This window comes from Serinus canaria, chromosome 1 (assembly GCF_022539315.1).
Source record: "Serinus canaria isolate serCan28SL12 chromosome 1, serCan2020, whole genome shotgun sequence".
Taxonomy (NCBI): Eukaryota; Metazoa; Chordata; class Aves; order Passeriformes; family Fringillidae; genus Serinus; species Serinus canaria.
In genome coordinates, this window is record NC_066313.1 from 30,160,573 (window position 1) to 30,188,310 (window position 27,738).

The 27,738-nt window shown below is 41.2% G+C and overlaps 1 protein-coding gene across 3 annotated transcripts in view; it reads right to left on the reverse strand.

Moving 5' to 3' along the window:
• TENM4 (teneurin transmembrane protein 4) overlaps window positions 1-27,738 on the reverse strand; it is a 593,501-nt gene that overhangs the window by 61,468 nt on the left and 504,295 nt on the right. For all 3 annotated transcript variants that reach the window (XM_050973321.1, XM_050973325.1, XM_050973318.1), the window contains 5 exons: window positions 17,668-17,787; window positions 9,905-10,166; window positions 3,917-4,184; window positions 1,829-1,972; window positions 563-812 (listed from right to left, as the gene is read on the reverse strand). In XM_050973321.1, the coding sequence (XP_050829278.1) occupies window positions 563-812; window positions 1,829-1,972; window positions 3,917-4,184; window positions 9,905-10,166; window positions 17,668-17,787 (1,044 nt within the window). The remainder of the gene's footprint in view (window positions 1-562; window positions 813-1,828; window positions 1,973-3,916; window positions 4,185-9,904; window positions 10,167-17,667; window positions 17,788-27,738) is intronic.

A 27,738-nucleotide genomic window follows, 5' to 3' on the forward strand; every position in this document is an offset into this window, starting at 1 on the left:
ACTTCCAGATGCTCCCCATCTGCAATTTCAGCCTGACACTGCTGCTCAATTGAGAATTGAAGGGGGCTGCTACAGCTCTGCCCTCAAAAAACAACTAGAAACCCCCAGTCTGTGACTGTCTAGAGTGATCATCTTGTCTAAATTATGAGTGATTATCAGTCCTGATTCACCTTTACATATCATCATCAGTGCTGTGCCCTTCCAAGTTTAGGTTATCTCAGAGGCTGCTTGTTAATTTTCAGCATTCTCACTGGTTTCTGACTACAGGAAAAGGCAGACATCAGCACAGCCTGATTTAGCAGCACAGAAATGTGTCAATATTTTTGGCACGTGATTCAGTTCTGGAAGAACTTGCTAGGCCTGTGTTTCTCTGGTGTAAATCAAAGTCAGCAGAGTTGCAGAAGAGGCAGATCCAGACAGCTTTTTCTCTGTTTTGCTGTGTTGTTTGCTTTTTTTTTTTCTTTTTTTTTTTTAAGAGTTCTGCTCATTTTTTCTTTGGGTACATAGAATTTCTGCAGAGCTTAAGAGCATTACACTAATGGCCACATTCAGCACAGAGTACCTCAGCTCCAGTATGTTGGTGACATTGCCAGAGGGAAAGATCCTTCGGATGTAGTTGAAATCTCCAACATAAAGACTTCCATCAGACCCACATGTTAGGGCAACAGGAGCCAGGAGTTTGTTTCCATCTGCCAGACCATTGCAGCTCGGACAAGAAATGCTCCGTCTGCGGCCGTTGCCCATAATGCTTCCAATTACAGGTGGCTGCTGGGAAATGAACTGGTTTTCCCCATTTCCTTTATGCAAGATGCCTAGAGAGAGAGAAAACAGTATTATGGAAATTAAAGAAACAGAGAGACTGAGACCAAAGGGAGCACAAACTGGCAGTGCTGGATGCCAGCTGGTAAATCTGTTAAGTAGCAAGAAGGTTGATCATCTTTCATAGTATTGTTTTGTGATAGTTTTAAATGAGGAGCCTCTTTGCTGAATTAAGTATTTCTTTTAGACCTATTATTTTTCCTGCAGAAGGAAAATATGTAGGGAGAAAAAGACTGTCTTTACCTTTAAATGAAATGCACTTTTCAGCATCTATGAATTTTTACCTGCCCTGTCTGTTCCTTCTTGCCCTGTAATTTGCTGTCTACCAGGTTAAAAAAAATAGAAATCTCATAGCTCATGGAAAAGTAAGGGCCAGGAAGACCATGGAACATTCTCTAGAGAAATGTTTCATCTGCAAAGTTTTAGAGGAGCTCTGCCTATTTTCCCTCTAAGTGTAGCACTCTCAGCAGTGATGTGGGTTGAATTAGATGTTTGCTCCCATACCACTATTATCCAAAGGGGCAGAGTGCTTCCACCCTTTAACATGTTCTGATGAGCTTTTAAGCTTCCCTTCTGTAGTCCTCAGCAGTCTTCAAGGACTCTGGAACCTTCTATTCTTCTTTAGGACCCATGAAGCCTCTTGTTTTGCAAGTATACTTGGCATATTGGAGGATGCCTCTGGGTGGATTTATGCTTAGTGACAGCTCCAATCTGAATAGGCTCCCCTTCATTATTTTAGGAATATTTTCCTAATTAATACCCTTCTTTTACGACACTACAAAGTTGGGCTGACATTCAACTGCTTCATGATGGCCAGCTCCTTTTACATTTTGCAAACCAAATTGCTTCTAAGTGTAGGTTAGTAGAAATAATTTGTTAATAAAATACACAAGAGAGCACATGTGTTGGTCAGGTTTCTTTCCTTTCTTTTTCTTGAATTATTAGTGGTAAGAAGCAAGTGGGTCTTGTAATGCTGCATGACTCTTGTTATGAGTCACAGACAACCTACCACTTTGTATGTTGAGGGCGTGGTGTTTGTCCAGGGACCATCCTCCAAGTTTGGAAGCATCAATTTCATAACCCTGAAGCACAGCTGTCCTCTTCTCCCACAGGATTAAGTCTGGACAGGATTCATACTCATAACCTACTGAAACTGTGAACAAAAGAGAAATAAAAGATTAGTAATCCAGAAATGCAGTGCCAGCACACAGAGAGTTGCAATTGAGTAGGAGTATGAGAATTTCTACAGAAAATAGCTAATTCAATTGAAAATGTCATCAGCATAATGCACAGTCCAAATATTTTTTCTCTTAAAAGTCTATTCTGCATCTAAAAAGGTCAATGCCATTGTTAATGCTGGGCAAATGTGCTAAAAATTCAAAAGAAACTGTTTTAAGGATGTATTTTAAAACAATGGATATTAGGATTGGAACTTGACCTCTGGGAGTCCTTTCCAATTCAGGATAGTTTATTATCTGAGAGTGTACACCACTGCTGGACTCTCAAATGGGAGAATTTTACTCATATCTAATTTCTCTGATCAAAGAGTGCATGCCAGGAACTTAATCTTGACTATGATCTTTCTTGGAAGGTAAAGACTTGGGCAATTCATGCATGGGGCACTAAGTCCCTCCGAGGCAGCAGTCTCAGCCAGGTAGACACGTGGTCATTGTTACTCCACTGAATACGCTGGAGTTGCTTAAAATTATGTCAGCAGAAGGAAAATAATGGTTTTGACAGAATAATGTTTCTTTTATGATTTTCTCAGAAGAAGCAGGACCATTTTCATTGGATTGCTTTTCTTCTTCTAATCTTTACAGCTGAAGCAGAGCAGAACTGCAAGTTCCACACAAATGAAAAGCAATTACATAGATTTTTTTCTTTTTTACTAATAGATAGAAAAAAAACTTGTCTGCTCATACAAGTTTACCAGCCTCTTTGAAAAGTACCGAGCACTGAGAGAACTCAGGATTCACCATCAAACATAACCTTTAGCAGATTGTATCAGAAAACTGTGTAAGCTAGGATATGAAAGGTCAATGTTTTCCACTGTTCTGGAGGTGGAAATCATTGAAGGCATGAATGCTGATGTCCTCAGACCTGCTTGTGTACTCTGGACCTGCAGAGCTGTTTCATGGAGCACTCCAGGACACACTGGTGATCTAGCACTTTAAAAAGCATGCATGCAGAGTCCTTTGGGATATGCTACATTTCTCAGTGTGGACTCCAGCTGGGTAAGGCTCAGCAGGGTGTATAATCCAGCCTGCTCAAGGCAGCTGAGCCTGAATGAGAGGAGGAAGGGATCTATTCTTACTCCTGGAAAACCAGGCATCCTGCAACTCCTCTAGAAAGACTTAGCTGAGCTATGAGGCATAATGTCAACAGGAGCTGTATTTGCTAATTTGGGATCTCTCTCATTTTGCTGATACCATTTCCTGGCAGCCTGAAGGGACTAGTCTAGACTCAGCTGAAGACCTGTAACTAAATGTCCACTGGGTGTTGACAGATGGGAAGCAATCACTGCAGAACTGCATTACTTCTGCTCACTAAACACCCAGTACAGGATGGCATTCTTGAAAGGGTAACAAAGAGGAACCTAAGATTAGACCAACCCTGAAGGTCAGGCACAAGGAGCAGTGGTAATCAGGGCTCTGTCCTAGGGATTCCTTTCAAAGCAGTGTTGACAGTTTTTGGCTATAGGTGAGAGGCAGCCAAACACTTCTAGTCCCAGTTAATTCCTTCTGTATGAATATGATGGGAGCAGCTTAGGATGCACGTGCTGGGCCATGAGCCAGAGAACAGATAAGTATTTTTACTCTGTCCTTGAAAGTGTTCAAGGCCAGGTTGGATAGGACTCTGGGCAACCTGATCTGATGGGTGTCATCCCTGCCCATGACTGGGGAATTGGAACTAAATGGTCTTTAAGATCCCTTTCAACCCAAACCATTCTGTGATTCATCTGCTGGGGAATGTGTGCTGCGGTGAATCTGCAGGGACCATTCAGGTGTCTGCAGTCAGACCATAATGATCTAGGACAAGGTCTTTCACTGGCACTTAGTTGCTTCTAAAAGGAGGCACAAACCCTGGGGTCACTTACCGAAGGCTTCTGAGAGCCCATACACCTTCTGGCTGTAGACATCTGTCTTGTCCCAGATGAAATAGTAGGACAGGTCTGGAGCTGCTGCAAACCACTTTCTGAAGAGGCGTCCCTCGACAGCCACCATGAGGTGGACTTTCATGAGGTTGAAGGGGATGGTGGGGTGGGTCATGCTGATCCGCAGCACTGATTTGTAGCCAGCTGTGCGGCTGCTCAGATAACTCACTTTTATTTTACTGCCGGAAACGTTAATCTCCTCTTGTAGAGCCTGTGGAAAAGCAATCCACGAGGTGTTAAATCAGCAGCGAGCAGACAGGAAAAGGCAGTGAAGCTGTAATTTATCAAACACACCTGTATAAAAGCTCTGGCAGGCATGTCTAAAAAGGCACCTAGTAGGCATCGAGTATGATATCATATACGTAACTTATTTCTGGAAGCTAAGGAATGCCTCCCGCCTTCTCCATCTCTGTTACATGGGAGAACAGGAGAACAAAGTGTCACATTAAGTCAGTGTTTACAAAGAGACTCACTCTTAAAAGGAGTACCAGTACCCATGGAGAAAAGAGCCTGGGATCTCAGGTAATTACAGCTCATCAGTTTAGCTTCCATTTTCTGTCTTTTATCATCATAGGTTTTAGAGGCCTCTAATTTTTGTCTCCTAGCTTCCTTTTCCCAGTAAAATATCACACCTTACTTGGCCTTAAGGATATTTCCTGGTCCTGATCATAACATGCAATTCTCTCCAAGACATTAGTGAATCCTGATTCCACCCTCCCTCCTCTGACTTACCCATCTCTCCTACTTTGAAACTGCTCCTCTCCCACCTCCTCTCTGAACTCTCTACCCAATCTACCATCTACCTCTAGCCTTTTTTTTTCATCTGTGTTCTCACCCTTATTTTTTGAGTTCACATTTATTCCTACTTATTCTGGTACTTGCTTGAAATTCCTTGCCTTCTTACTTAAGTGATAAAACTCTTAGCCTGACCTACCACCTACAACTCCTTTCCATTCCTTTGCATACTTCTTTCTCTTTCTTTTCCAAACTCCTCTATACTCTAAGTGAGTTGCTTTATTTTCCCCCCCAGCCATAAATGTGGGTATTTCTGACTGACTGGGACAGTTATCTAACAGGTCCCCCCCATTTCAGTACAAAACTTCAGAAAAGACTGAAGAAACATCAAGGACAGTTTTTCCTGCTTTCAGAACAGAGGAGTCTCAGTAAAGATGGGATTTTCAGGATGGGACTTCAGCAGGATAATTTACTCCCTAAAGTATCACCAGGACTTAAAATTTTTCTTTTTTTTTTTTTTTAATGGAGAAATGCTTGGAAAGTTTATGGAAAGTGATACAAATATATCCCTGACACTGTGTTGATCATGCAAAATGCTGATAAAAATTTTAGGAGAAAAACATTGTCACTTTCAAGAAAACTTCACTTTTGGGTAAGCACCCAACTTGGATATTTTTGGCACAAGTCAGCAACCTCTGGGGAATATTGAAGAATGAAGATAGAAGCTTATCAGTGAGCTGGAAAGCCTGGTGGTTTTATGGGATGTGTTAAAAGGTCACAGCTGGTACAGTCCTCTCCTATGCCACTTCTGAAGTTCTTCAGTGTGCTGACCCCTAAATGAGCTTGGAAAATACATCCCTAGCAATAATAATCCTTCTGAATATTAAGTGTGGGGAAGCTTGAATGCAGGTGGGTCAAGAGATCCACCGATCAGGAAGGGATCACATCTATCACAGCTTGATTCTCGGGGTGTCCTGCGGAGGGTCAGAAGCTGGACTCAATGTGGGTCCCTTCCTACTCAGGGGATTCTAGGATTCCATGATCCTTGTGCCTTCCAAGTTATGTCACTCCTATACCCAGTTCCTATGTGGGAGCAGCAAACTTCCCTGGCATAGTGAGTTGCTCAACTCTTGCAGGTTTTCTGGTTAGTGTTATCAAAAATGACAAATCTCGTAATCTGCCCCTGAAAACACCTCTTCTGAGATGTTACCCAAGGCCCAACACTTTTTAAAGTGATAACTAAAAGGCTCGGAGTGCTGCAGCACTTGAAAACAGACACATCCAGCAGTCAAAGCCCCATTCCACTGTGCTCATAAATATTTACCTTCCCTAATGCAGTCTTTTTAATTTACATATCTCAGTGCTTAGGAGACTGAAATATGACAGAATTGGGAAAACCCAGGATTTTAAAAATATATTTTATGAGATCATCAACAAGCTGGATGGGGACCAGGCTCAACCAGAGATGAGCTCAGCCAAACTGCAGTAAAGGTGGTCCCTTGTATCAAATCTGTCTTCATATGTAACCCCATTAGGATAAAAACAGGCAAAAATAATTGTCATGGAGATACTATTTAGAAAGTCTGCTTCAGATTCTTGTCATAAGTAATTATTTCTGTTGGTCGTGATCTATCTTGGTTGTCTACCATTCCAAAGAAAAGGTCAGCCCAATGCTGCCAAGGCACTGAGCAGCACAAGGGGTTGTGTTTAAAGGTGTCTGCTTGAAGAGAGGTTAAATAGTAATTCAGGTGATTCAAAATGTATTTGTAGTTTGAAAGTGGTGACAAACCAGCAACAAAACATGGCACTGGTAGGGTTGTGTATAATTCAGTAGACTATCAGTGGGAGAAAAGAGGGAAAACAAGCTTTAAAATAATCTGAATATGCTAGAAGAAATAAGAGCTAAATTGTGCCCTTAATTCTATTTATTAATTGGTGTTTGGCCTAGACACATTCATATGCTGTGACTGCAGGCCTTGTGAAAGACTCTTAGGGTTTATCCCAGACTAACCAATATAATCTGCTCTTTTAAAGAGGTCCAGCCACGAGGCTGGGCAGGCAGAAGAGCAGATTCTTCAGGCTTACTGAGGATTTACACAGGGTCACAATTCTCACTGTCATGTTCTCTTGGCTCTCTGGTGAGAATCTGCTCCTGTCCTAGTAGCAATCTTTCTACTCTTTGCATGCAACAAGGTAGGAAATCTTGTTTCTGTATGCTGGGTTACACATGTCTCTTACAGCTACTCTTTACTCTGCCAGCAGACAGGCAAGGAACAGTCAATGTCTTTTTTTTTTTTTTTTTTTTGTAAGATGCTCAGAGAGAATTTTAAAAAGGAAAACCATTTTGAGTCTGATTCAGGTGCCTTAACATAGACATCTAGAGCTTTTGAAACACTCTATGGTATCCAAAACTTCTGCAAGGGCATGCCAACTCTGACATGGACCTTTCTGACATCTCCACCTTTCTGAAGCTACAGCTGGAGGCCTGAAGGGGCACTTCAGGGCATCCTGAATGGCCCCAAATCTGTCTATAGGCACCTGAATCAAATATTTAAAATGTACTACTAGGTTTTTTTTAATGCATCCAGGTAGAGAGCACTGAATTTACTTCTGCATTTATTTGTTGGAGCTCATGGGGTTCTTATCTACCCACTTGTCAAAACCTCTTTCCCAGCCCTGCTATCTGCTTGTCACCTCCTCCCAGCTATGTGCTTACACCTTTTATATTTAACATTTCCCTGCTGAGAACTGTGTATTATAAAATGCAGCTGCAGGAATGGACAGCTAGGTTATTTTTTATTGTATGTACATCCAGTATAGAAATGAAAAGTAGTCCATTTCTGAACTGCAGTACAGTCAGGACTCTGCCACAAATCAGATTCTCTTGTAAACTCCCACATCACAAACTCTGCTAACCTTCACCTGTCAATATTTGAGAACATTGATTTACAGGTTTTAGCTCAGACATATGGCACACAGGAAAAGCACTGTGTTCATTGTGTATAGGATTAACTTTCTGTGAATTTAGGAACCTAAGTTAGATATCTGCTCTGAACTGCTCTTTTAGGTCTTGCCTACAGATAACAGCAGATACAGACAGACTCTTTAGAAGGTTGGTGTTGCCTTGTAAACTTAAGAGTGGGATTCAATTCCAGTTTAAGGCATCTAAATCCAGATGTCAAATTATAAATATGCTCATGTGAGGTAGGCATGTAAACATCAATTTCAGTCAGTGGAACCTAACTGATACCATCAGTGAGAACCAGAAAGCTTCAGGGTAGTCAGCTTAAATGATGTGTAGGCTCCACTGATGTACTGGTTAGATTTCTGTCTGCTTAAATGGGAGCTCAGATATTTGGCACATATCCAGACAACTGCACATGAACTCCTTATAATCTCAAAATTAATCTTTCTTATGTATTAGATTCCGTAACTACAAGTGTATAGTGGGACTTGGGATGTCCAAGTAATCTGCCATTCACAAGGATATCCAGAAGATGTAATGCAGGACACTGATAGGGGGATCATTCTGGATTGGCAGTTGGAGGTCAAGTAGGATATCATCTGGACATTTCAACTGGCACTAAATATCTTTGATGAGGGTGGAAAAACATTGACAGAGGTTGCCCAGAGAAATGGCAGATACCCCAACACTGAAAACATTCAAAATCATGTTGGATGGGGCTCTTAGCAGCCTGGTCTGCTTGAAAGTGTTCATGGTACCAAATAATGACTGAGGTTATGATCATAGCTGCACTGTATCAGTTATTTGCTTTTTCCCAGGCAGCACTGACCTTTCATGGTGTTTGTTTATTTAATAAAAAGATGTGGAAATCAAGATTCTGAACCAAGAATTTATAATATGATAGACTTTACAAGATACAGGACTTAATTAGTAATTATGCTGGGACAGACATGGGGACCATAATTGGAAATTAGTGTGAGAAAGGATCATAAGACTTGGTCCAGAAAGAAAGGTAAAGAGACCACTAGCTTTATTTGTTGCTGGGTTTAGCACCTGGTTTATTAAAATTAGAAGCTATAAGGTTACTTCTTTTCTCATTAATGGTACTGTAACCCCAGTGGAGTCACACTGGAAGCACACAATTTGTCTCTACACTTGTTATTATTTCCTCCTTGGCAGATTATTGTCACTAAAAGCAATACTCAGGACATGCTGAATGCTGGCATATAAAATCCAGAGTGCAGCGTGTCCAAGGTAGCAAAGGTTGAATGCTGCTACATCCATGTGTTTCAACAGAATTAGTGCTTTTAAGAAATATTGATAATTTGGCTCCTTGGACTATTCAGTTTAAAACACAACTTTCCATTTAACAAAATACTTATAAGCCACAGCAGATTGTTAAGGTTCTTTATCTGGCTCACACTTACTCATCAAAAAGGAAAACAGGGATGAGAAATTAAAGGTAATCCTCTCACTCTGGTCATCTATTCCAAATGTCATGAAATGCAATAAAACTCAGGTGCTCTGCAGGCTGGCCCCTTCTCACCTACCTGCCGGCTGATTGTATGTCTCAGCAGCTGAGTAGAGGGGGGGTGTGACTTACAACCAACTTGGAAAGTGGAACTTCCACCAAGTGGAAAGTTCACTCCAACATTCCACCACCAAGGTTTAGAGTGGAATTTGCTCCTGAACAGAAGATAGGCATTAGAGCATCAGCTAGAAGGGCATCAGCCTAATGCTGGGCATGCTGAATGCCAAAGGGCTGAGACCAAGGGCTTGTTGTTGGCCACACAAGGGTCCCAGCTCATGTGTTGTCAGCCACAAGTGCTTTGCCTCCATCTCACAGGGATAGGGGAAAAGAAATCTGGTAAAGTGAGTGCCCGGGAGTGAGTGCTCCTGCCAAATGTCTGAAAAATGGGGTAACAAATGGGGAATACTTATTGTTAGAAAAGCAGGGGAATAGTTGGTTTTGTGTTGCTCAAAACTGTCAAAAGAAGCACAGAAAGAAGATGGGAATGAGGAGGCACTGGCAGAGGTTGTCCAGAGAAATTGTGTATGCCCCGATCCCAATTCAATGCCAGGCTGGATGGGGCTCTGATCCACCTGGCCTAATGAAAGGTGTCCCTGCCTATGGCAGGGGGCCTACAACTACATGATCTTTAAGGTCCCTTCCAACCCAAACTATTCTATGATGTTATGACTTATTGTCCCTCAGCTCAGATGTTTCATACCTGGATTTCAGGAACAATAGGACCTTTCTCTGAGCAGGAAGTTGCAAAAGCAGTGAGCGGAGAAGGAGAGACCACAGGGTTGGGCCGGGCGAAGTTACTGAGGTCACAGCTTGGGATCTCATTCTCTTCGTGCCTCATGACTATGGTTTCCATCACAAAGAAGCGATCCCACGGCAACCACAGCGTGTGCTCCTGGGTGATGAAGGGAGCCCGCTCAAAGTGCAGGATAATGGAGATTCCACCAATGGTAACAAGATCAAAGCTGTTTTAAGAGATGGAATACAAAATTAGTGCAAGCACTACCCCATCTGTTTGTTTGAACTGCCTAACAAGGACCCCAGAAAAATAACTGCAAGAAATTTCATCAGACTCATTTTATGAACCTATAATCTGCAGTGCAAATAGAGTTTACCTGAGTAACAGCAAGTGTTGAAGGCAGGAGTCCAAGCTCAGCTTTTTTGTCCTCATGTGTATTGAAATCATACCCATCCCTTTTTTGAAACATGTTGGTCTTCGTTGGTGCTTTTCTAGCACAACTTATTTGGCCATATATACTAATTTTCTTTTTTCTTTTTTTAAAGTAGTGATTATCCAATCAAATACAGATCCAAAGACTGGATCAATTCACGTGATGAAATGAACTATTTGGAAAGAGCCTTCTCTGACACATCCCCATATGAATTGTCTTGGCATCTCTGCTAACCTGACTAACACCTAATGCAACCCAGGGAACATGGAGAGCCCATTCATGGACTTAACCTAGTCTACTAGAAATACATACAGTGCAGGGTCTCTGTGTGCCAAAGCACTCTGCACATCATCTTTTTTGACTCTTAAACATTAGAGCAGGGCAGATGAATCACTGCCTGCGGTCTCTGACTTCACCCTAAGCTACCTCCTGCCAAGTGGCTTATCTGCCTTTGTTAGTGTTGGATAACAGGCAGCCCTCCAGAGCTGTGTGAAAGAATGTTACCTTGATTAGGAAAATGTTCACCCTCTGGATGTAAAGATATTGGAATAAGGTTCTGGTGGTTTTCTTATTTTGTATTTAAACTTCACATCTTGTCACAGATGGAGATTTTATCAAGTACCGCAGGGATATATCTACTATGCATAGACCCAAAAAAAGAGGTGTTAAGCAAGAAAGGAAAGGATTTCAACATAAATTGATGACCTCTTGTTTTTACTCCTTTGTGTTTCTCTCACTGTTTCTTTGGTTGCAATGCCAAATATGTGCTCCAGGCAAAGAAAGTTTTCTCATTCCTGCTTCTCACTTTCATGCTTGGTACAGCTGTATGACACTCTCACTGAGAGTTTATGCATGTGATCAGGATCACTGGTTTCAGCAGCGCTGCTCATGTGCTTAAAGAGCTATCAGCTTAAGTGCTTCTCTGCATGAGAACTGGGATCTGAAACACTCTTGATTGCCCAAAGCCAGATTTGATGCACCTCGTAAATACATGGTAAGAAAGAAGGTGAAGAAAGTATCAAAAATTATTTTTTTAAATTAATTGTGAGGTTTTCAGATTGGGTGCAAAAATCCCAGAGGAACAACAACAGGCATGAACTATTTCTAAAAAAAGTCTTTGTCAAGCAATTTTTTGGGGGAACCTTTTTTATTTCATGGTTTATGGACTGAGGTGCCATTTAGGAAATAGACTTATGAAAAGGTTATTCATTAAAGAATGTTGAATTGACTCCATGAGAGGAAGTGGAAAGCACTTCAAAAAGCCAAAGCCATGTTTATTCTACCACTCGAGTTGGGGCATCATGTTCCCAGCCCTATGGAGCTTGGCTTGCAGCAGCCTCAGGAGTAACCTGCTGGTTCCTGCCAGCAAAGCTGCACAACGTTTGTACCTGATGTGAATGTTTTTAACAGTCAATTAGCATTTGGCAACTCCTTCAGCTGGGAGGGAGATGCTTGCTCTGCATGGATCTGGGCACTGAATGGGCCAACAGGAGGGAAGAAATAAACATTACAAATGATTCTCAACAAGGTTTTAGGTAAGTTGGAAGAGGTCTTATTTGCAAACACCTCTGTTTCATGCCTTTGACTTCACTAAGCCTGGATCAGGGATGGAATCTGCTGGGGGGAAATATCTTGGCCTCTCCTGCATCTCCAAAACAGGATGCAGAAGGGAAAGCATCACCTCCATGTCAGGCTCCAGCAGCTGTGAAAACAGAACCATGCAGTATTTTTTAGCAAGCGGGGTTGCTCACAGGCTGGTTTTCCCAGAGTCCCAGGGTGCAGCTTTCAAGTTGCCTTGATGAACTGAACAAAAGGTAAACCCAAAATCAAACAGAAAAAAACCAAACTGAAAACACCTCCCAGTTTCCCTCAGTGAAATTAAATTTAACAAAAGGAAAACTGTCTTGGGATTGAAGGAATAAGATAATTTTATTTCTGTTTTTTGCTGCTCATCTCTGATGTATTTTTTATCACTCTGTAAAAACCATACTTGTACAGTTGTTTTGTTGTTTTTCTTTAAAGACTCTGGAGAGACAAGCTGAAGGATGAAATTATCTATTTATCCAAAGCAGGCTCAAAAAAATAAAAACCCCACAGGAAAGTGTAACCCTTTCTCATCTCTCTTCTCTGGAAGTTCACTGTTTTTGGTATTTCTGAGAAAGCTATGCAAAAGCTGCTGAATGCAATATGGAAAAAGTCTGGAGACTTTCTTGCTGTTGTATTAACAGTGTTCCCACAACCCAGGGATACTGAGGACTTGCAGCCTCTCTAAACTACCACTTTAATCAAATTTAAAACTTTATTTAAAAATGTGGTTTATAATCCAGTACTGATACTTTGAACTGTCTGTTAACTTTGCTTTACAGAGAAATCCATACAACAGAGCAGTTTGAGAGTTGTCACTTTATATTCATGCCCTGTTATATAAACAAAGTCTCTGGTGCAGTAATTAGGCTAAAGACACATGCAAGCCTTGAAGTTATAGGAGTTTTGCTCAGTCTAAGTAATGTGACTTTAACAGGACCAGGGTTTCACTATTTCAGGCTGCATCTGAGCAATGTTATAGGAGAGACCTGGAATAAAGTGAGTCCCCTTACAGAGGTGAAAAATTTACCTCACTGTAATTCTAAAACTGAAATTTTACTTACTCATTTGGAGACTTTATCATGCCAAAAAGAAACCCCAAAACCCCCAAACCTGGAGCAACAAAATCAGCTTAGGAACCAATCTAGCTAAACTGATGCAATTGTATCTTTAAATTCCCTTACTTTAAAACCCCAGTTATTTCCCTGCTATCAGTAAACTGATTTTCTAAATCAATTTAAGGCAACTCAGTGCACATTTTGAAGAATAGATATTCCTATGGTGAATATGCCAAATAATAAACCTGCTGAGCCTTATGCAGTTATCTCATGACCCCTGGAACAAGGTAACTGCTTGAATGTGTGCTCCCATTTATTCTCCAAACCAGAAAGACACTGAAGATGGGAGAGATCACCCTGTATGACTGGGAATGCTCTGGACTGCATGCAGCCTGCTACTGTAGTTCAGGAGAACCTGCTTCTTGTCTAAGAGCATCAATTTCTTAAAACCAACTTAACTCAATCACATGAAAATTTTCCTGTACAAAAGCTGATGAGACATGGTCTATTAAAAAAATTACTCAAACCCATATAAAAGATTATAGAAACTGGAACAGCATGAATTCTTTACATGATTTTGAAAGTGCTTTACAAATAGTATTAAATAAACACTGTAAAAATCAGTAAGGAAAACAAGTAAATATTAACTCTCACTGGCTGGTTCACTGGACTGGGAAAGTCAAGAGATGCATCTAATGGTACACACTAAATCAGCAGTGAGGCTGGGATTAGAAATTTGGATATCTGACAACATTTTCTGCCCTGACAAATTTTAGCTTGAATGGTCTTATATAGTTCAAGGTAATTTACAGACTACTTGAGTCACTGGACTCAAGGATGGATCTCACAGGACTTTGAGTGACCTGGTCTAGTGGGAATTGTCCCTGCTCATGGCAGGGGAGTTGGAATCAGATGATCTTTAAGGTTGCTTCCAGCCCAAATCATTGGGTTCTTTGAATTTTGGTGTTCTTTAACTTGTCCATTTATGAACAAGTGGTTTTTGTATATGGAGTACCTACAGAGTACACAGATGAACTGATGTGCCTGTTCATTTGAGAAAATACCTGCATGTATCCCTTCGCCAAGTTGGAGAGTATATTCATTATTCTGGAGGCTCAGAACTGCAACTGGAAAATTTGTTTGATGTTTGTGCACCAAGTTTCTGTAGAAGCAGACTGACTTGAGAGGAAGGTGAAGAAAGTGAAATCAGAAGAGCTGACACCACAGAGGCAGGGGGTATACTGACCCCCACCAGCTGCCTACAGAAATCACAGCTTTAGGATGAATCCCACTTGGTCACAGATTCCTTGCTCTGAAACAGCTGATCTCTGTCATTTTTATCACTTAGAGCTGAGTATCTGCTGGGGGCTGAGTCAGCAAACTGCAGCCCTGAGCTCCTTGAAACTAATTTAGCTTCTGGAGTCTGGCAGCCACTCCAAGAAACCAGGAGTCCACTGAAGCCTGGTGGAGCATACAGATGCTCTGGCTGCATTGCTTTCTGCCCTGTGCCCCTGCTCAGCTGGACCTTGGGAAGGACATAGCATGGAAGGAGCATGCCTAGCTTGAACTGCCAGTAGAAGTAGATTTGTACCAGGGGGGTTTACCTCTCACCACCCAAGAATCAGAAAGAAATAGTTGCCTGAACAAGGGTCTGGAGCCTGGATAGCAGCAGTCACCTCCATGCTCTGTCCCTTTAGCTTTCAGGTTGCTGGCTAGAGGTCCAGTTTACTATAGGAAACTTTGTGCTAGGCACAGCACAACTGCAATGCAAAGAGATGGTTTCTTTCCTCAAAGTATTTGTAATCTAAATGAATGATTACATACAACAGTAGGGTGTTGTACACACACAAGGTTATGACAAAACAAAAGGTTATGACAGCCATTGCTGTCCAGCAACCTTTTAGTCATATTTATCTGTTCTACTGGATACAGATTTTGTGCTGGTCCATACACAGCAAGCTGATCATGAGAGTGTGGTTTGGATCCCACTTTCCCATAAAAGAAGATTCAGTAAGCTTGCCAGAGATAGCCTTAAGCACAAATGTTCAAATTGTCTCCTTTTTGCAGTAATGCCTAAACTACTGGCAATAAGAAGACACCAGCTTCAGGGGTGTCCTTTTCCTGGAATGTCTCTTTATCATCTGCATTTTATTGTCATAACATTGAAGGCTTGGAGCATCACTTGGAAAGCCTCCCAGTCCCCACCAGTGTTACAGTAGGTGCAAACATCCCCGAGTGTGAACAGGACAGCATCAAGCACACGTTGCTAGCACATGTTCTTCTTTTTCATTACAATTCTGTTTCTCTGGCCAACTCAAATGAAAGTTGTGGATTAGAGAGGTGCTAAAATCCATAAATCCTCTCTCAAGTGCTAGTGGTTAGTAGTCAATGCGTAGAACTTATGCAGCTGGAAGCCCTTCTGTTGCGTTTTTGTTCTTAAAAGAAAGGGAGCCAATTAGCACTGACAAACAAAAGATAAGATGAAAGGCATTCCCAATTTGCACTGCTTTTGTTTTGGTTGAGCATAATTGCTCAGATTCTGCCTCTAACACAACCGTAATCTTAATGACTTCTTCCTAATAATTTCAACACGAATAAGCAAGAATAGATCTGCTGGGAGCAGGAGAAATCTTTTCATGTGCATGGGCACTGCATTACCAAATTGCTAGCTAAAGATTCTAGGTGATATCACTAAATTATTAATAAAAAAATGGGGAGGGGAGGGGGGAGGAGAGGAGGGAGAGGAGAGGAGAGGAGAGGAGAGGAGGGAGAGGAGAGGAGAGGAGAGGAGAGGAGAGGAGAGGAGAGGAGAGGAGAGGAGAGGAGAGGAGAGGAGAGGAGAGGAGAGGAGAGGAGAGGAGAGGAGAGGAGAGGAGAGGAGAGGAGAGGAGGAGGAGAGGAGAGGAGAGGAGAGGAGAGGAGAGGAGGAGAGGAGAGGAGAGGAGAGGAGAGGAGAGGATGAGGAGAGGAGAGGAGAGGAGAGGAGAGGAGAGGAGAGGAGAGGGAGGAGGAGAGGAGATGAGAGGAGAGGAGAGGAGAGGAGAGGAGAGGAGAGGCGAGGAGCGGAGAGCGAGACGGAGCGGAGAGGAGAGGAGAGGAGACGGAGGAGAGGAGAGGAGAGGAGAGGAGAGGAGAGGAGTCCAAATGCCTCTTAGACACTGACAGGCTTGGGGCATTTAATGCCTCTAGGAATGCTGAGGTTACATTTGGTGCTGGTAGCCTGGTGTGCAACTGCAGTGTGAGCTGCAGTTGAGTTCCTTGGGGGGCAGGAGGCCAAGCCAAAGCCTGAGGCAAGAGGCAGGGAACTGCTGAGTGACCACATGGAGAGATGACAGGAGCCGACAACTCCAGACTTTCCCATGCTTAGACTATGAGGGGATAAAAGTCCAGGGTTTCTTTGTCCGGGGTCCCTCCTTGCAGGCAGTAGCTTGGGCTGTTTTGTAATTTAGTTATTGCACCAAAATTAAATTGTTTTAGGGATCTGGACACGAGATACTGCTATGGGAAACCTGAGGTCTAGTGGGTAAGGAACCCTGGTGTGACTGTGTGAGCGTGGGGTGTGGCTGAGAAGGGACCCCTGTCCCAGCTCAGGTCATGCGAGTGTGACTGCCAGAGTGGCTTCTGGATAGTTGGACAGGGAAGTTTCCTTAACTGGAAACCTGTTTCAGTGTTTAAGCACCCTCTCACCCTCTCAGTTAAGAAATATTTCTTCATGTCTAGTCTAAATCTCTCCTGGTTTTGAACCATTCCCATGAGTCCTATCAGTGGATATCAAGGAGGTGAGCTCAGTACTTCCCTCTCCACATCTGCTCCTTAGGAAGCTGTAGGAAGCAATGAGGACATTCTTCAAGTCTCCTTTTCTATGAACTAGAGAAACTCAGAGTCCTCAGATGCTGCTCACAGGATATTCCTTCCAGTCTTGTCACCACTTTCTTGACCTCCTCTGGACACATCAAGGGACCTGAACACCTTTCCTAAATTGTGGGGCCCAGAACTGAACACAGTGTTCTGGGAGAGGCCGCACCAACACTGGATAAAGCAGGACAACCACCTTCTTGACTGGCTGGTCATGCTGTGCTTGATACACCACAGGATGGGGTTTGCCCTCTTGGCTGCAAGACACACTGCTCTAACAGCTTCTATTCAGCTGCTGCTGGCCAGCACCCCCAGATCCCTGTCTGCAGGGCTGTTCTCCAGCCAGTCCTCTCCCAGTTTATACTTGTGCCTGGTGTTACTTTGTTCCAGGTGCAGAAAATCCAGCATTTTGACTTTTTAAAATTCATCCCATTCATCACAGCCCAATGCTCCAATGTATCTAGATCCCTCTGCAAGGTCTTTTGTCCCTCAGGAACATCAAGATCACCTCCCAGTTTGGTACCATCAGCATCTTGTTAATGGTGCATTCAACCCTGCATCCAGGCTGTTGATAAATACATTGAACAAGACTGGTCCTTGAACTGAAGAGCAAGGAACAGCACTGGGGACTGGTCACCAGCCAGATGCAGCCCCAAAACAACCAACAATAATGCACCAACGTCTTCAAAAGGCATGAATAAGAAACATGCTTTTGGATAGGGGTTTCTCTTCAGTGGTCATGGCAATAATGCTGTTACTGCTGCCTGAACACTATAAATCCCTTACAGACATCCTACCTGCCATCTTGTCTGCTGATTGTGTATCCAAAGAGAGGATTGTTGACAAAGCTGATGTTCACTCCAACTAAAGGGGTCCCATCTGCTGTCATCACCTGGCCTCGAATCACACACGCATGTCTGCAAGAAAGAGAAAAATTATAAGAACTAGTAAGTCTTTTTGACAAATGCAGTTTCTTCCTCTGTTGATGTGGCTGGGAATTCCTATGGATTAGAAAGCCAAGGCCTTTATAACCTATAAAGCTGGAGGCCATGCCATGTGTTTTGATGCCTTTTTTTGAAGGCTTTCTCAGGCATTGTGTAAAAACCTTGAATACTCAAATTACCCTACTATATAAAAGCAACTCTGGCAGCATATTTAATTAAGTATAAATTTCTGTAGGATTCACATCACACTGGAATTTCAAAGAATCACAGAATCTCCTGAGATGGAAGTGACTCACAAGGATCACTGAGCTCAGCTCCTGGCCCTGCAGAGAGCAGCCTTCAAATCATACCACGTTCCTGAAAGTGTTGTCCAAACATGTCTGCAACTCTGGCAGGCTTGGTGCCACCACACTCCATCAGGAGCCTCTTCCAGTGCCCAATCACCCTCTGAGTGATGAACCTTTTCCTAACAGCCAGTAGTGTCTTAACAGTATTGCTATTATTAAAAGCAAGGTGTATTTTAAAATCAAAGAGAGTTGAAAATTACCATGCAGTACATGGACATATTTAAGGCACAAAAGCCACAGAAGATCCTGACCAAGGCTTGGCAGCTCATTTCTTTTCCATTTGGGAAAACCATGACAGAAAATTTGCTGGGTTCAGAAAGCTTCCTTATAATCTGCCTGGGGAGCTGAGCACACTAATAGGATGGGCTTTTTCTTCCCCTCTTTTTCTTCCCAAGTTTGGTAGATTGCACCATTTTATAGGCTACATCTATTCCAACTACTCTGTGATCTGTAATATGCTCTTTTATCTAAGAATTTCAAGGACCTTTACAAACCCTGATTAATACAGCCAGATTGGTATTTTACAGAGAGAGGAAATAAAACATGGAATGATTTTCAGTTGTCCAAGGTCAGTCAGAAAACCTGCAGTAAAGGCAAAGACAAATTTTCTTGCTTCTCATTCCAAAGTCTGTTTCCAGACTTCTAAGTCATTACTACATTGCTACCTTAGGAGCTTCCCATAAAGACAAAACATCACATGTCTGTGAGAGTGTCTGAACCCAATTTTTGGCTGAAGGTAACTATTTTTCTGAGCAGCAACAGCAAATTGTAGTGTCAGTGTGCTAACGTGACCCAATGAATAATTTTTCTAAGTGCTGTCCTGCTGGAGAGCAGAGATTGAAAGCCAATGTTTCTCCAGGTGCAGAACCAGATCTCAGCTAGAGTAAATCATCCCAGCTGCACTTCAATGGAGCAATGGTGCTTTGCTGGTTCAGTGAGGCAAAGGATGATTTCTGCAATGTTTTGTAAAGACGATTTCATAAACACAGATCATTAGGGAAAGAGCCAGGTATTTTCTTACAGTCCACCTAAAAATCTGAGATTGTATAATGCAAGGAGATAAAGTATAACTTCTATTTAATAAAGGCTGCACAATTTTTACATTCCACAGTACAGCAAACAGACCATTTGCCAGGGAGTCTTAAAAAAATTCCTGCTGATCTAAATGGAGAGCTCCAATATTATCAAAAATTACTGCAGCGATGCCAAAATGTGTCTGCAATCTAAGATGTGACTATATTCACATATAATTTTGGAATAGGTCACAAGAAAATTAGATACTGGAAATTATTTTTATGTCACTGAGTTTTCTCTGATATATCATCACTGAATTCTTAGGAGTCATGTAGAAAAAACTTGGACTAAGTTTGGAGCTAATAATCCAACAATCCTAAAATGGTTTGAGCTAGAAGGGATATTAAAGATCATGTAGTTCCAAACTGCCTGCCTTCCACTAGACTGCTTTACTCAGAGCCCCATCTAACTTGGCTTGAACATTTTCTGGGATAGGGCCAATGAGGGGAATAATATCTTTAGTACTTCTTTTGCTTCTCCCATTAAGGGCTCTACCTCAGCTTTCCATATATAACAACTGGAAAACAATAATCCAGTACAGTATTATGCACATCACTCTCTAACATACAGGTAGAGCATAACTAAAAAATAATCAAGATGCCATGGAATATGCTTGGAAAAACGTCAACGTTTGTAATAACCCCAATGAAGTCAACAGGTCACCACGTGCAGCGCAATTTTTGTGTAAAGTAAATGTGTCTGAGCACATCTCTGAGCCAACAGCAGAGCCTAGGCTCTCTCTACCCAGTTTTTTTCATGATCTGCTCCACTTTGTCCCATTTTCTTTTCCATCCTTCAGAGAGACCAGATTATGGGTTTGAAACTCCCTTCTCTCTGCTTCTCATCAAATGAGCTGAACATTTTGTGGAAGACAAGGAATCATTGAAAACTCTTTCATGAATACTAACACCTGAGTACAAAAGAATTGGTGTTCTGTGCAAGTAAACACTGCAACTACAAATGTTTTAAAATAATAAGAACAAGATCATACATTTCTGTGAACCCAAGAAGAATACTTCCACCCGTTTTTTTCCTTCCAAGAGGTCAAAACAAATAAGGAAAAAAATACATGTTGCAGGTGTCTCTCCTGCTGCCTTACACACAACACATGTCCAGGCAGTTTTAAAGTTCTAAGTAACAGTGCAGCAGATTGGCCAAGACCCTTGGCTCAGTAAATAAGGGATATGCTTTACATCCACAAGCATCTGCTCCATTACATATCACTGACAATTATTTCTACAACAAGCACCAGCACAAGGTAGGCAAACAGTGAGTTTCCTCTCACCTTGGCAGCTGTAGCAAATGCATTCAACACCCCACCTTTGGAAAGAGACTCAGTTCCTATCCTGGATGATGCTTCCCAGCACTCATCCAACTCTGCTAATACACTTATGTGCTCATGGACTTGGAGGCTGTCTCTTCTCAGAGAAGCAGCTTGTCAGCAAACCCAGCTGCATCCCCACCCTCCTGTAACCACTGCTTTATTTCCATGCTTTAAGGAAAGATGTTACCACTAAGGGGATATCATTCCCAACCCACAGCAATGAAAAGAGGATGGAGAAAGATACATGAATCTGAATACATTTAAAAGAGATAGAGATGGAAACTGCAGGAAATCTCAAGCCCAGACTGACTCTGATGAGTCTCAAATCTTCTTCTTCCCTGGCTGATAAAATTTGCCCCGCTTGAATAAAACACAGCGCACTGGAAGCAGCTGGCTTCTCTAGTGTCAACATGTCCTTTGTGGAGACAAGATCGAGTATCTACAATGCCCCAAGCCCCCCAGGATCCTGGTTAATGCTAATTTAGTCAGCTATTTCCTTCAGTTGACCTTGGTCTAAATGCAATTACCCTGCAAAGAAGTTAAGTGGTACTGCTAAGATGCTCAGCTCTGCTAGAAGGTCTCCAAATACATTTACATAAAATTATCTCTCATGTTAATAGAAGAGATTTATTCCATCAGTCCAGGCCTGCTAGTTCAGAGTGCTTTCTGCAGTTGAACAAAATTCAATTTCTTGTAGCCTGAGCCTCATCTTTTCATTAAATTATTAACAGATTCCACCTACTGCCTCTGGTTTTTGTTTTTGTTTGTTTTGTTTCCTTCACTACTGTTACATAAGACTTTATGGATTCTTGTTTTACAAGGAATAGCAGATTCCATTTTCCCTCTTCTTTAATTAGACTTTTCCTTTTAATTTTTTTTTATTTGTCATAAAAACTTGCTTGAAAGACCATCATTGTCAAAATGCTACAAGGCCAGATGGTGTATCAGACAATTTTACACTGTGGCTTTGTGAAGTTACCTTTTATTCCCAAGAAAATGAAATTAAGTCTTTCTGCTAAGATCTGGGTCACAGTGGGAAAACAGACAGGGGTACTCTGATGCCTTTACGTTCCTATTGCTCAGAGACAAATAAAATTTGACAGACTGTCAACAAAATTCAAGCACACCAAACCAGCCTTAGAACAGAAGCCAGAAAAGTAAATTCCACAAAAGCCATTTCACCTCATGGGAGCACATTAAAGACTTGTCTTTAATACTAACTCTGATCCAGCATCTCAGCCTAGACCCTGGTCCTTCCAACACACTCTAGTCACAGATGTTTTCTGGTGATAGGGTGCTTGGCATTTGGAAATAAGGGAAAAATACTGTTTCTGCTAAGCATTTTTCATTGTAAGAAGAAAATTCCATGCATACTAAATCCCACTTTTTCTGCATGAAATGTATGTTCTTTCCTTGACTGAGGATAGGTGACATGGGAAATCTCACTCCAATTAATTTCTGTTGCTCCTCAAAATACTTCCCATATATCTCATTCTCGTTTATAGGTTTCAATGTGTGAAAATGGTTATCATGACTGCTTAGCCATCCTCAGCCAAGTTATTAATAACAAAAATTTTAATTTGACATTATAAATATTTTTGAACTTACCACTTTAACATTTTATTGGTATATATAAATATACATGCATATATACAGGATTTATCCTTCTTAGGATAAAACTTCAACAGAGCTCCACAGAACAAAAATCCAGAAAGTTATAATTCATCAGGAAGAATGTTATTAATGAAAAATAATCTTTACAGCCTTTCTGTGTGACACCAGTCATGTCATCTGGTCTGCTTATTTCTCTTTACTGAACCAACAAAATAAGAATCCCCTCCTTACAGGTACATAAGAAGAATAATTGCAGTAATCTGATAATCCCTTTGCAGAGGGATTTTTACATTCTCATGGCATTCATCTGTGATCTTCTCAGTCTGATAAGTGCCTAGAGGTACAGATGTGCTACAATCTCTTGTCTTTAGCCTTGGCTGTGGCCTTTTTGCTTGAGAGTAAGAGAGGATAAAGCAAAATGTACCTCGTCCATTTTGGGTTGAATGCGCCTGTCTAATGTTAAACAACCTCAGGGCAGTCTTGTACCAGGACAGACAGAGCACTTGGTAGAATGCCAGGTAAAAGCTAAGGGCATCACGATCAAACACGCGGACACACAGAAAATGCCTGAGCTGGCAGATGAAGGACAAAAGAAGAGGAGGAAAGATCAGAACATAGAGATGTTCAAGTTCACTGCTTGTGGCAGTATTTCCCTCAAAAGCTGTCTGTAAAAACAGCCCTACCCACTAGCCTCTTAACTGTGGAGAAAAACCTCCTGACAGTCTTTCCTTGAACTGAGTAAATCTGTCTGACTTTTTTAGTTCAGTTTAGTTGTAAGAAAAGCTTAAAGTCAAAACCTATGTACTACTCTTAGCCGCCATCTGAATTAAGGAATTAAGGTAAGGAAAAAGAATGCAAATGATCCTTCTGAAGATCTCCTTGTTAAAAAGAAAAAGGGCAGACTTTCATATAGGAAACAAAAATTGAAGAAGGGTCATCCAGAAAGAACCCCACACTATCGTGGACAGCACAAGAGAGTTTCTGAAAGGGTTTGGCACATATTGGGCAGCTGGGATACAATCCTGATGGATTTAGTAGGGCTTGATGCAATAGGAAATGGAATAATGGTTCTAAACTAGAAGAGGGTAGATTCACACTAGATTTAAGGAAGAAGCAGTTTATGATTAGGATGGTAAAACAGTGGTAGGCTGTGTGGAGAGGTTGTGGCTGACCTATCCCAGGAAACATTCAAGGCCAAGTTGGATGGGGCTCTGAGCAACCCAATACAGCTGAAGATGTCCCTACTCATGGCAGGGGCTAGATGGCCTTTAAAGGTCCCTTTCACTCAAAAATATTCTATGATTCTAAATAACTGATCAGGCTCATCTGAGGAGTTTGCACTAAGGGAAGCACCAAAATGCTGGTGTCAATGTGACAAAGGGACTAAATGCACTAATGTTTGACCATATCCCAAATGGGGACCTGCTAAGTGGCACTGACAGACATGGCTTGGAACAGATCCTGTCATTCTGCTTTGTCAGTCACTGATGGAACAGGGACCCTGGACAAGGATAATGGGTGACAACTAGCAAAGTTTTTAGGAGCTCTGAACAGAATCAGTAAAAGAAAGCCAATTCTAAGTTGTTTGAAGCAAGAAACTGCACCTGCCCTGTTCGTTTAACCAACTCAGTGAAGGTGCTAAAAAGGTCTCATCTCTGAAGGATAAGAAGATGCTGATGATTATGTGGGCATGGTCCTTAGCTGTTAAGCTTTTGCAAGAAGCCTTCTACAATATTTAGATATTCTATGAAAGACACAGCAAAGCCAAATGAATTAAAAGCTCCATTGAAAACCCATTACTTAAATTGCCTGAAGGACAGGGGAAAAAGCTACATAATGCTCAGATACTTTAATAGATGTGGCTAATGAAGTTGGTTTTTGAAGTCAAAAAAGAAGTGCTTATTAACCAATATTTATAATAACATCTTCAGACACAGATTTTATTCCTGCTGCCTCTTTAGAGCTGATCTAACTTGACAGTATCAACCCCGTGAGTGTTTTTCATCTGATATTTTTATTATACATGTGGGGACTTGATTTTGTGATCAATTGTTGTTCAGTTTCTTTGGCTTCCCACTGCATGCAGCTGTCTCAATTCTGCTCTGTGGAGACTTATAAACTGATAGTTCTTTAACATCTCCTTGGGCATAATCTTTTTTCAGCAGTATTAGTGACTGCTGGTTGTAGCTCCTCCATAAGGAAATAGGAGGTATCTTTATCACGTGACAGCTTGGTAACAAAATGTAATATCCTCTGAGGACCACCTACCACTCTTAGAAACTCCATGATCATTGCTCTCACAAGAATTCCCTATTGTCTCAATTCTTGAGAATCTCAGGCCTTTATTGCTTTGAATACTTCTCCCAGGAACTGCACATTATTCACCTTCTTGATGTGTGTCCTTTTATCTTTATGACAGCACAATCTTCCTCTCTGATCTGCCAAGCAATCTGGCCACTCTTGGATGCCACTCCTGCCATCCAGAGCATCTTGTGTCTCTATGCCTCATTGACTCACTATTTTTACAACTCAAGATTTCTCAGTTGAGCTATAATGGTAAGGTGGGAGGGTAAGGGATATGGGAAGGCTATTCAGCAGAGGAAGAGATGCTGATGACATCTGTAGAATTGTAAAACTGCCTCTAACTGTTTAAATGAAAGTATTTTAGAAGAGAGTTTTATAGGAAATGCACCACATAATAAAGTTGGGCTGTGCTTTACTGCAAAGTTTCAGTGAAGAATCCTTTTGCTCACAACGTGATTGACTAATGTTTTAGGAGCTGATGACTCTCTCCTTTTCTCCAGTAAAACCAAAGAAACACTCCTGCTTTGCATAAGGTATTAAAGAAACACAATCACAGTCATATTTTTTAGGTCTGTACAATCCAAATCAAGTGTCCAGTACTACATAAGGTAGAAGATAATTTTTCCACCTAATACTGAATTATGCTTATTTAATGATTTTTCAGAAGTCATTTTATAGCCATTATTTCTATGAGAGATAAAGACTTTATGCTGCAATAACTTTCAGAGATGAATAGTGTATTCATGTCAAGTCTTCACTAAAAATGTCTGCAGAACTTAGTAGCTCTGTATTATTACAGTATTTTACATCTGGTATTTATTTTGTAAGCATTGGCCACATATTCAGCTCTGCAGAAAAACAGGAATAAAAGCACTGCCTTTCATTGAATCTGAGACACCATGAAAACAAAACCAAGCAGAAAAGGAGGAAAAATACATTATTTCCAGGTTAATTACAAAATTATCTCTCTTTTGATTATCGTAGGGGAAGTTCTTTAACTACATATAAGCTATCTGATAGATTTGTAATGATCAAAAGGAATTAGGAAAAAAATGTCCAGTAAAATACAAAAGATTTTATGGTTGGTATTATAAAACTGCTTTTTTATATAGGAGGTTTTAAACAAATTTAGCAAATAAATGCCACACTCAAAGGACAGACTCTTTCTGATATGGCAGCTTTTTTCAGAGGACAGTAACTTAAGTACTGAATAAATATTTAATCAATTATCCATGTGCTGATCCAAGAGAATGCATCAACACCATAATTTGGACTCCTAAATCCAAAAGTGCACATCAGTACCTCTGTAATCTGGGAGGCATTTAAATCTCAAGCCTTCAAAACTTGCAAACATGAAAAAAACTCCTAATGAGCTGTTTTCTGCACACTACAAGAGCTCCTTGGGAGCTCAGGTATCACCTGAGACCTTTTAATTCCAGGCGCAGGATGGTGCACTGTTTCTATCAGTTGTCTCACTGGGTCTTGGAAGCATGCCCAAATCATACTATGAAGATCCTACTCCTTCCCTTGTGCTGGGTCATAAATAGCTAAAAAATATTTTTAGAAAGCTGAAGGCAAGTTTCTCTAATGACTGTACACAGAACTTATAGAATTACAGAATCATTAAGGTTGGACAGAACCTCGAAGATCATTGAGTCCAACCAAATTCCTTTTACTGACAGTTACAAAAGAGGAATATAATTACATCATGGTTACACTATCTATGTCATGGAAAAGAACATAAATATGGACAGGAGTTTTACTTTCATTAAGTCTTGCAGATACAAATTCCACAAAGTTGATGTAAATAGCTGCATATACTGCATTAATTTACTATATGGGAATAATGGTTTGCTAAACTCAAAATCAGAGGGCAAGCATTGGATAAGAAAATAAGCCCTGTACATAGGAAAGGTAAATTTTAAAAGTATGCTTTGCTCTTAGTCCCTCTTGAAGGGATTAATTACCAAAATAAAAACCAGTAAGTTTTCAAAAAGCTATGACTTGTACCTAATAAGGAGTTCATATGAGTAGAAAGCATCAAATGAAGAATGATGCCTTTGGAAGACAATAATGCTGGGAAGAAGAGGGTTTGAAGACTTGCTGAGTTAACCTGCTCTAAAATATGGAAAAATATGACCTTGCTTCCATCAATGCAGGTACCATGCATGCTGTGCCATGAGTGCTCACCCTCAGAACACTGGATGCTGTGTTATCTCTATGACACAGTTTTAAACAGATACAGCATTCCAAACTGTCCTAACCTACGGAGATTCAGTGCTCCCTAAGGTCCTGTATTGCTTTTGGGTGCCTGTGTACAGTGGGTGCATCTGACCCAGTGAATTTCCTGCTGCTGAAGGGAACTGTATCTGCCTGGAGCTGGACTAGAGCCACAGGCTGGACTAGCCAGCCCAGGAGAAATCATCAGGATTAAAGCTACACCTGGTAAGTTTTGGTTCTTTGACCTCTAACTTTATCTTCAACTAAAGAAGTGTTTATTAGGTCACTGTATCAAAGTTACACTTTTCTTGATGGAAAAACACAGAAAAGACAGAGAACCTTAGTTTCCTTGGGCGCTGGGGTGAACCCACAGCCCTCCATGAATGGGACAAAATGAGTGAAAAGAAAAGAGAAGATGCTTTGAACACATGCATAGAATCAGAGAATGGTTTGCGTTGGAAGGGACATTAAAGACCATCCAGCTCTAATACCTACCCATGGGAAGGGACACCTTTCACTAAATCAAGTTGCTCAGAGCCCCATCCAACGTGACCTTGAATACTTCCAGGGACAGGGCAGCCACAGCTTCTCTGGGCAAACTCCCTCAAGGATACTAAGAAAACATAGCAACGTTCTTCAAAATCACTTAGGACTGACCAAAAGGACTACCAAAACATTCTGAAAAAACATTTTGATCCCCTCTTATTTTCTTAGCTCTTCTTTAACCATGATCAATATTCACAGTTTTGGTTTTGATGGGACTTAGGACCAATGCAATTTAACTCTGACAATAAACCCCATTTATTTATTTATTCACAGTAAAACAGTGTACACAGGCATTTATAGCATGCCTGTCTCTCTGAGTTTCTAACTGTGCTGTGTAATCCTCTCCACCTGGATCAGTAAGGTACACCATTCTGCCTGGCACACAGAGGGGACACAGGAAGGTGGAGTGACATGTTTACAGATGCCTTGTCACTCAGTAATAGGAAAAAATGTACAAAGTTAATGCTGATCAGAATTTTAAATCATCAAAACCAA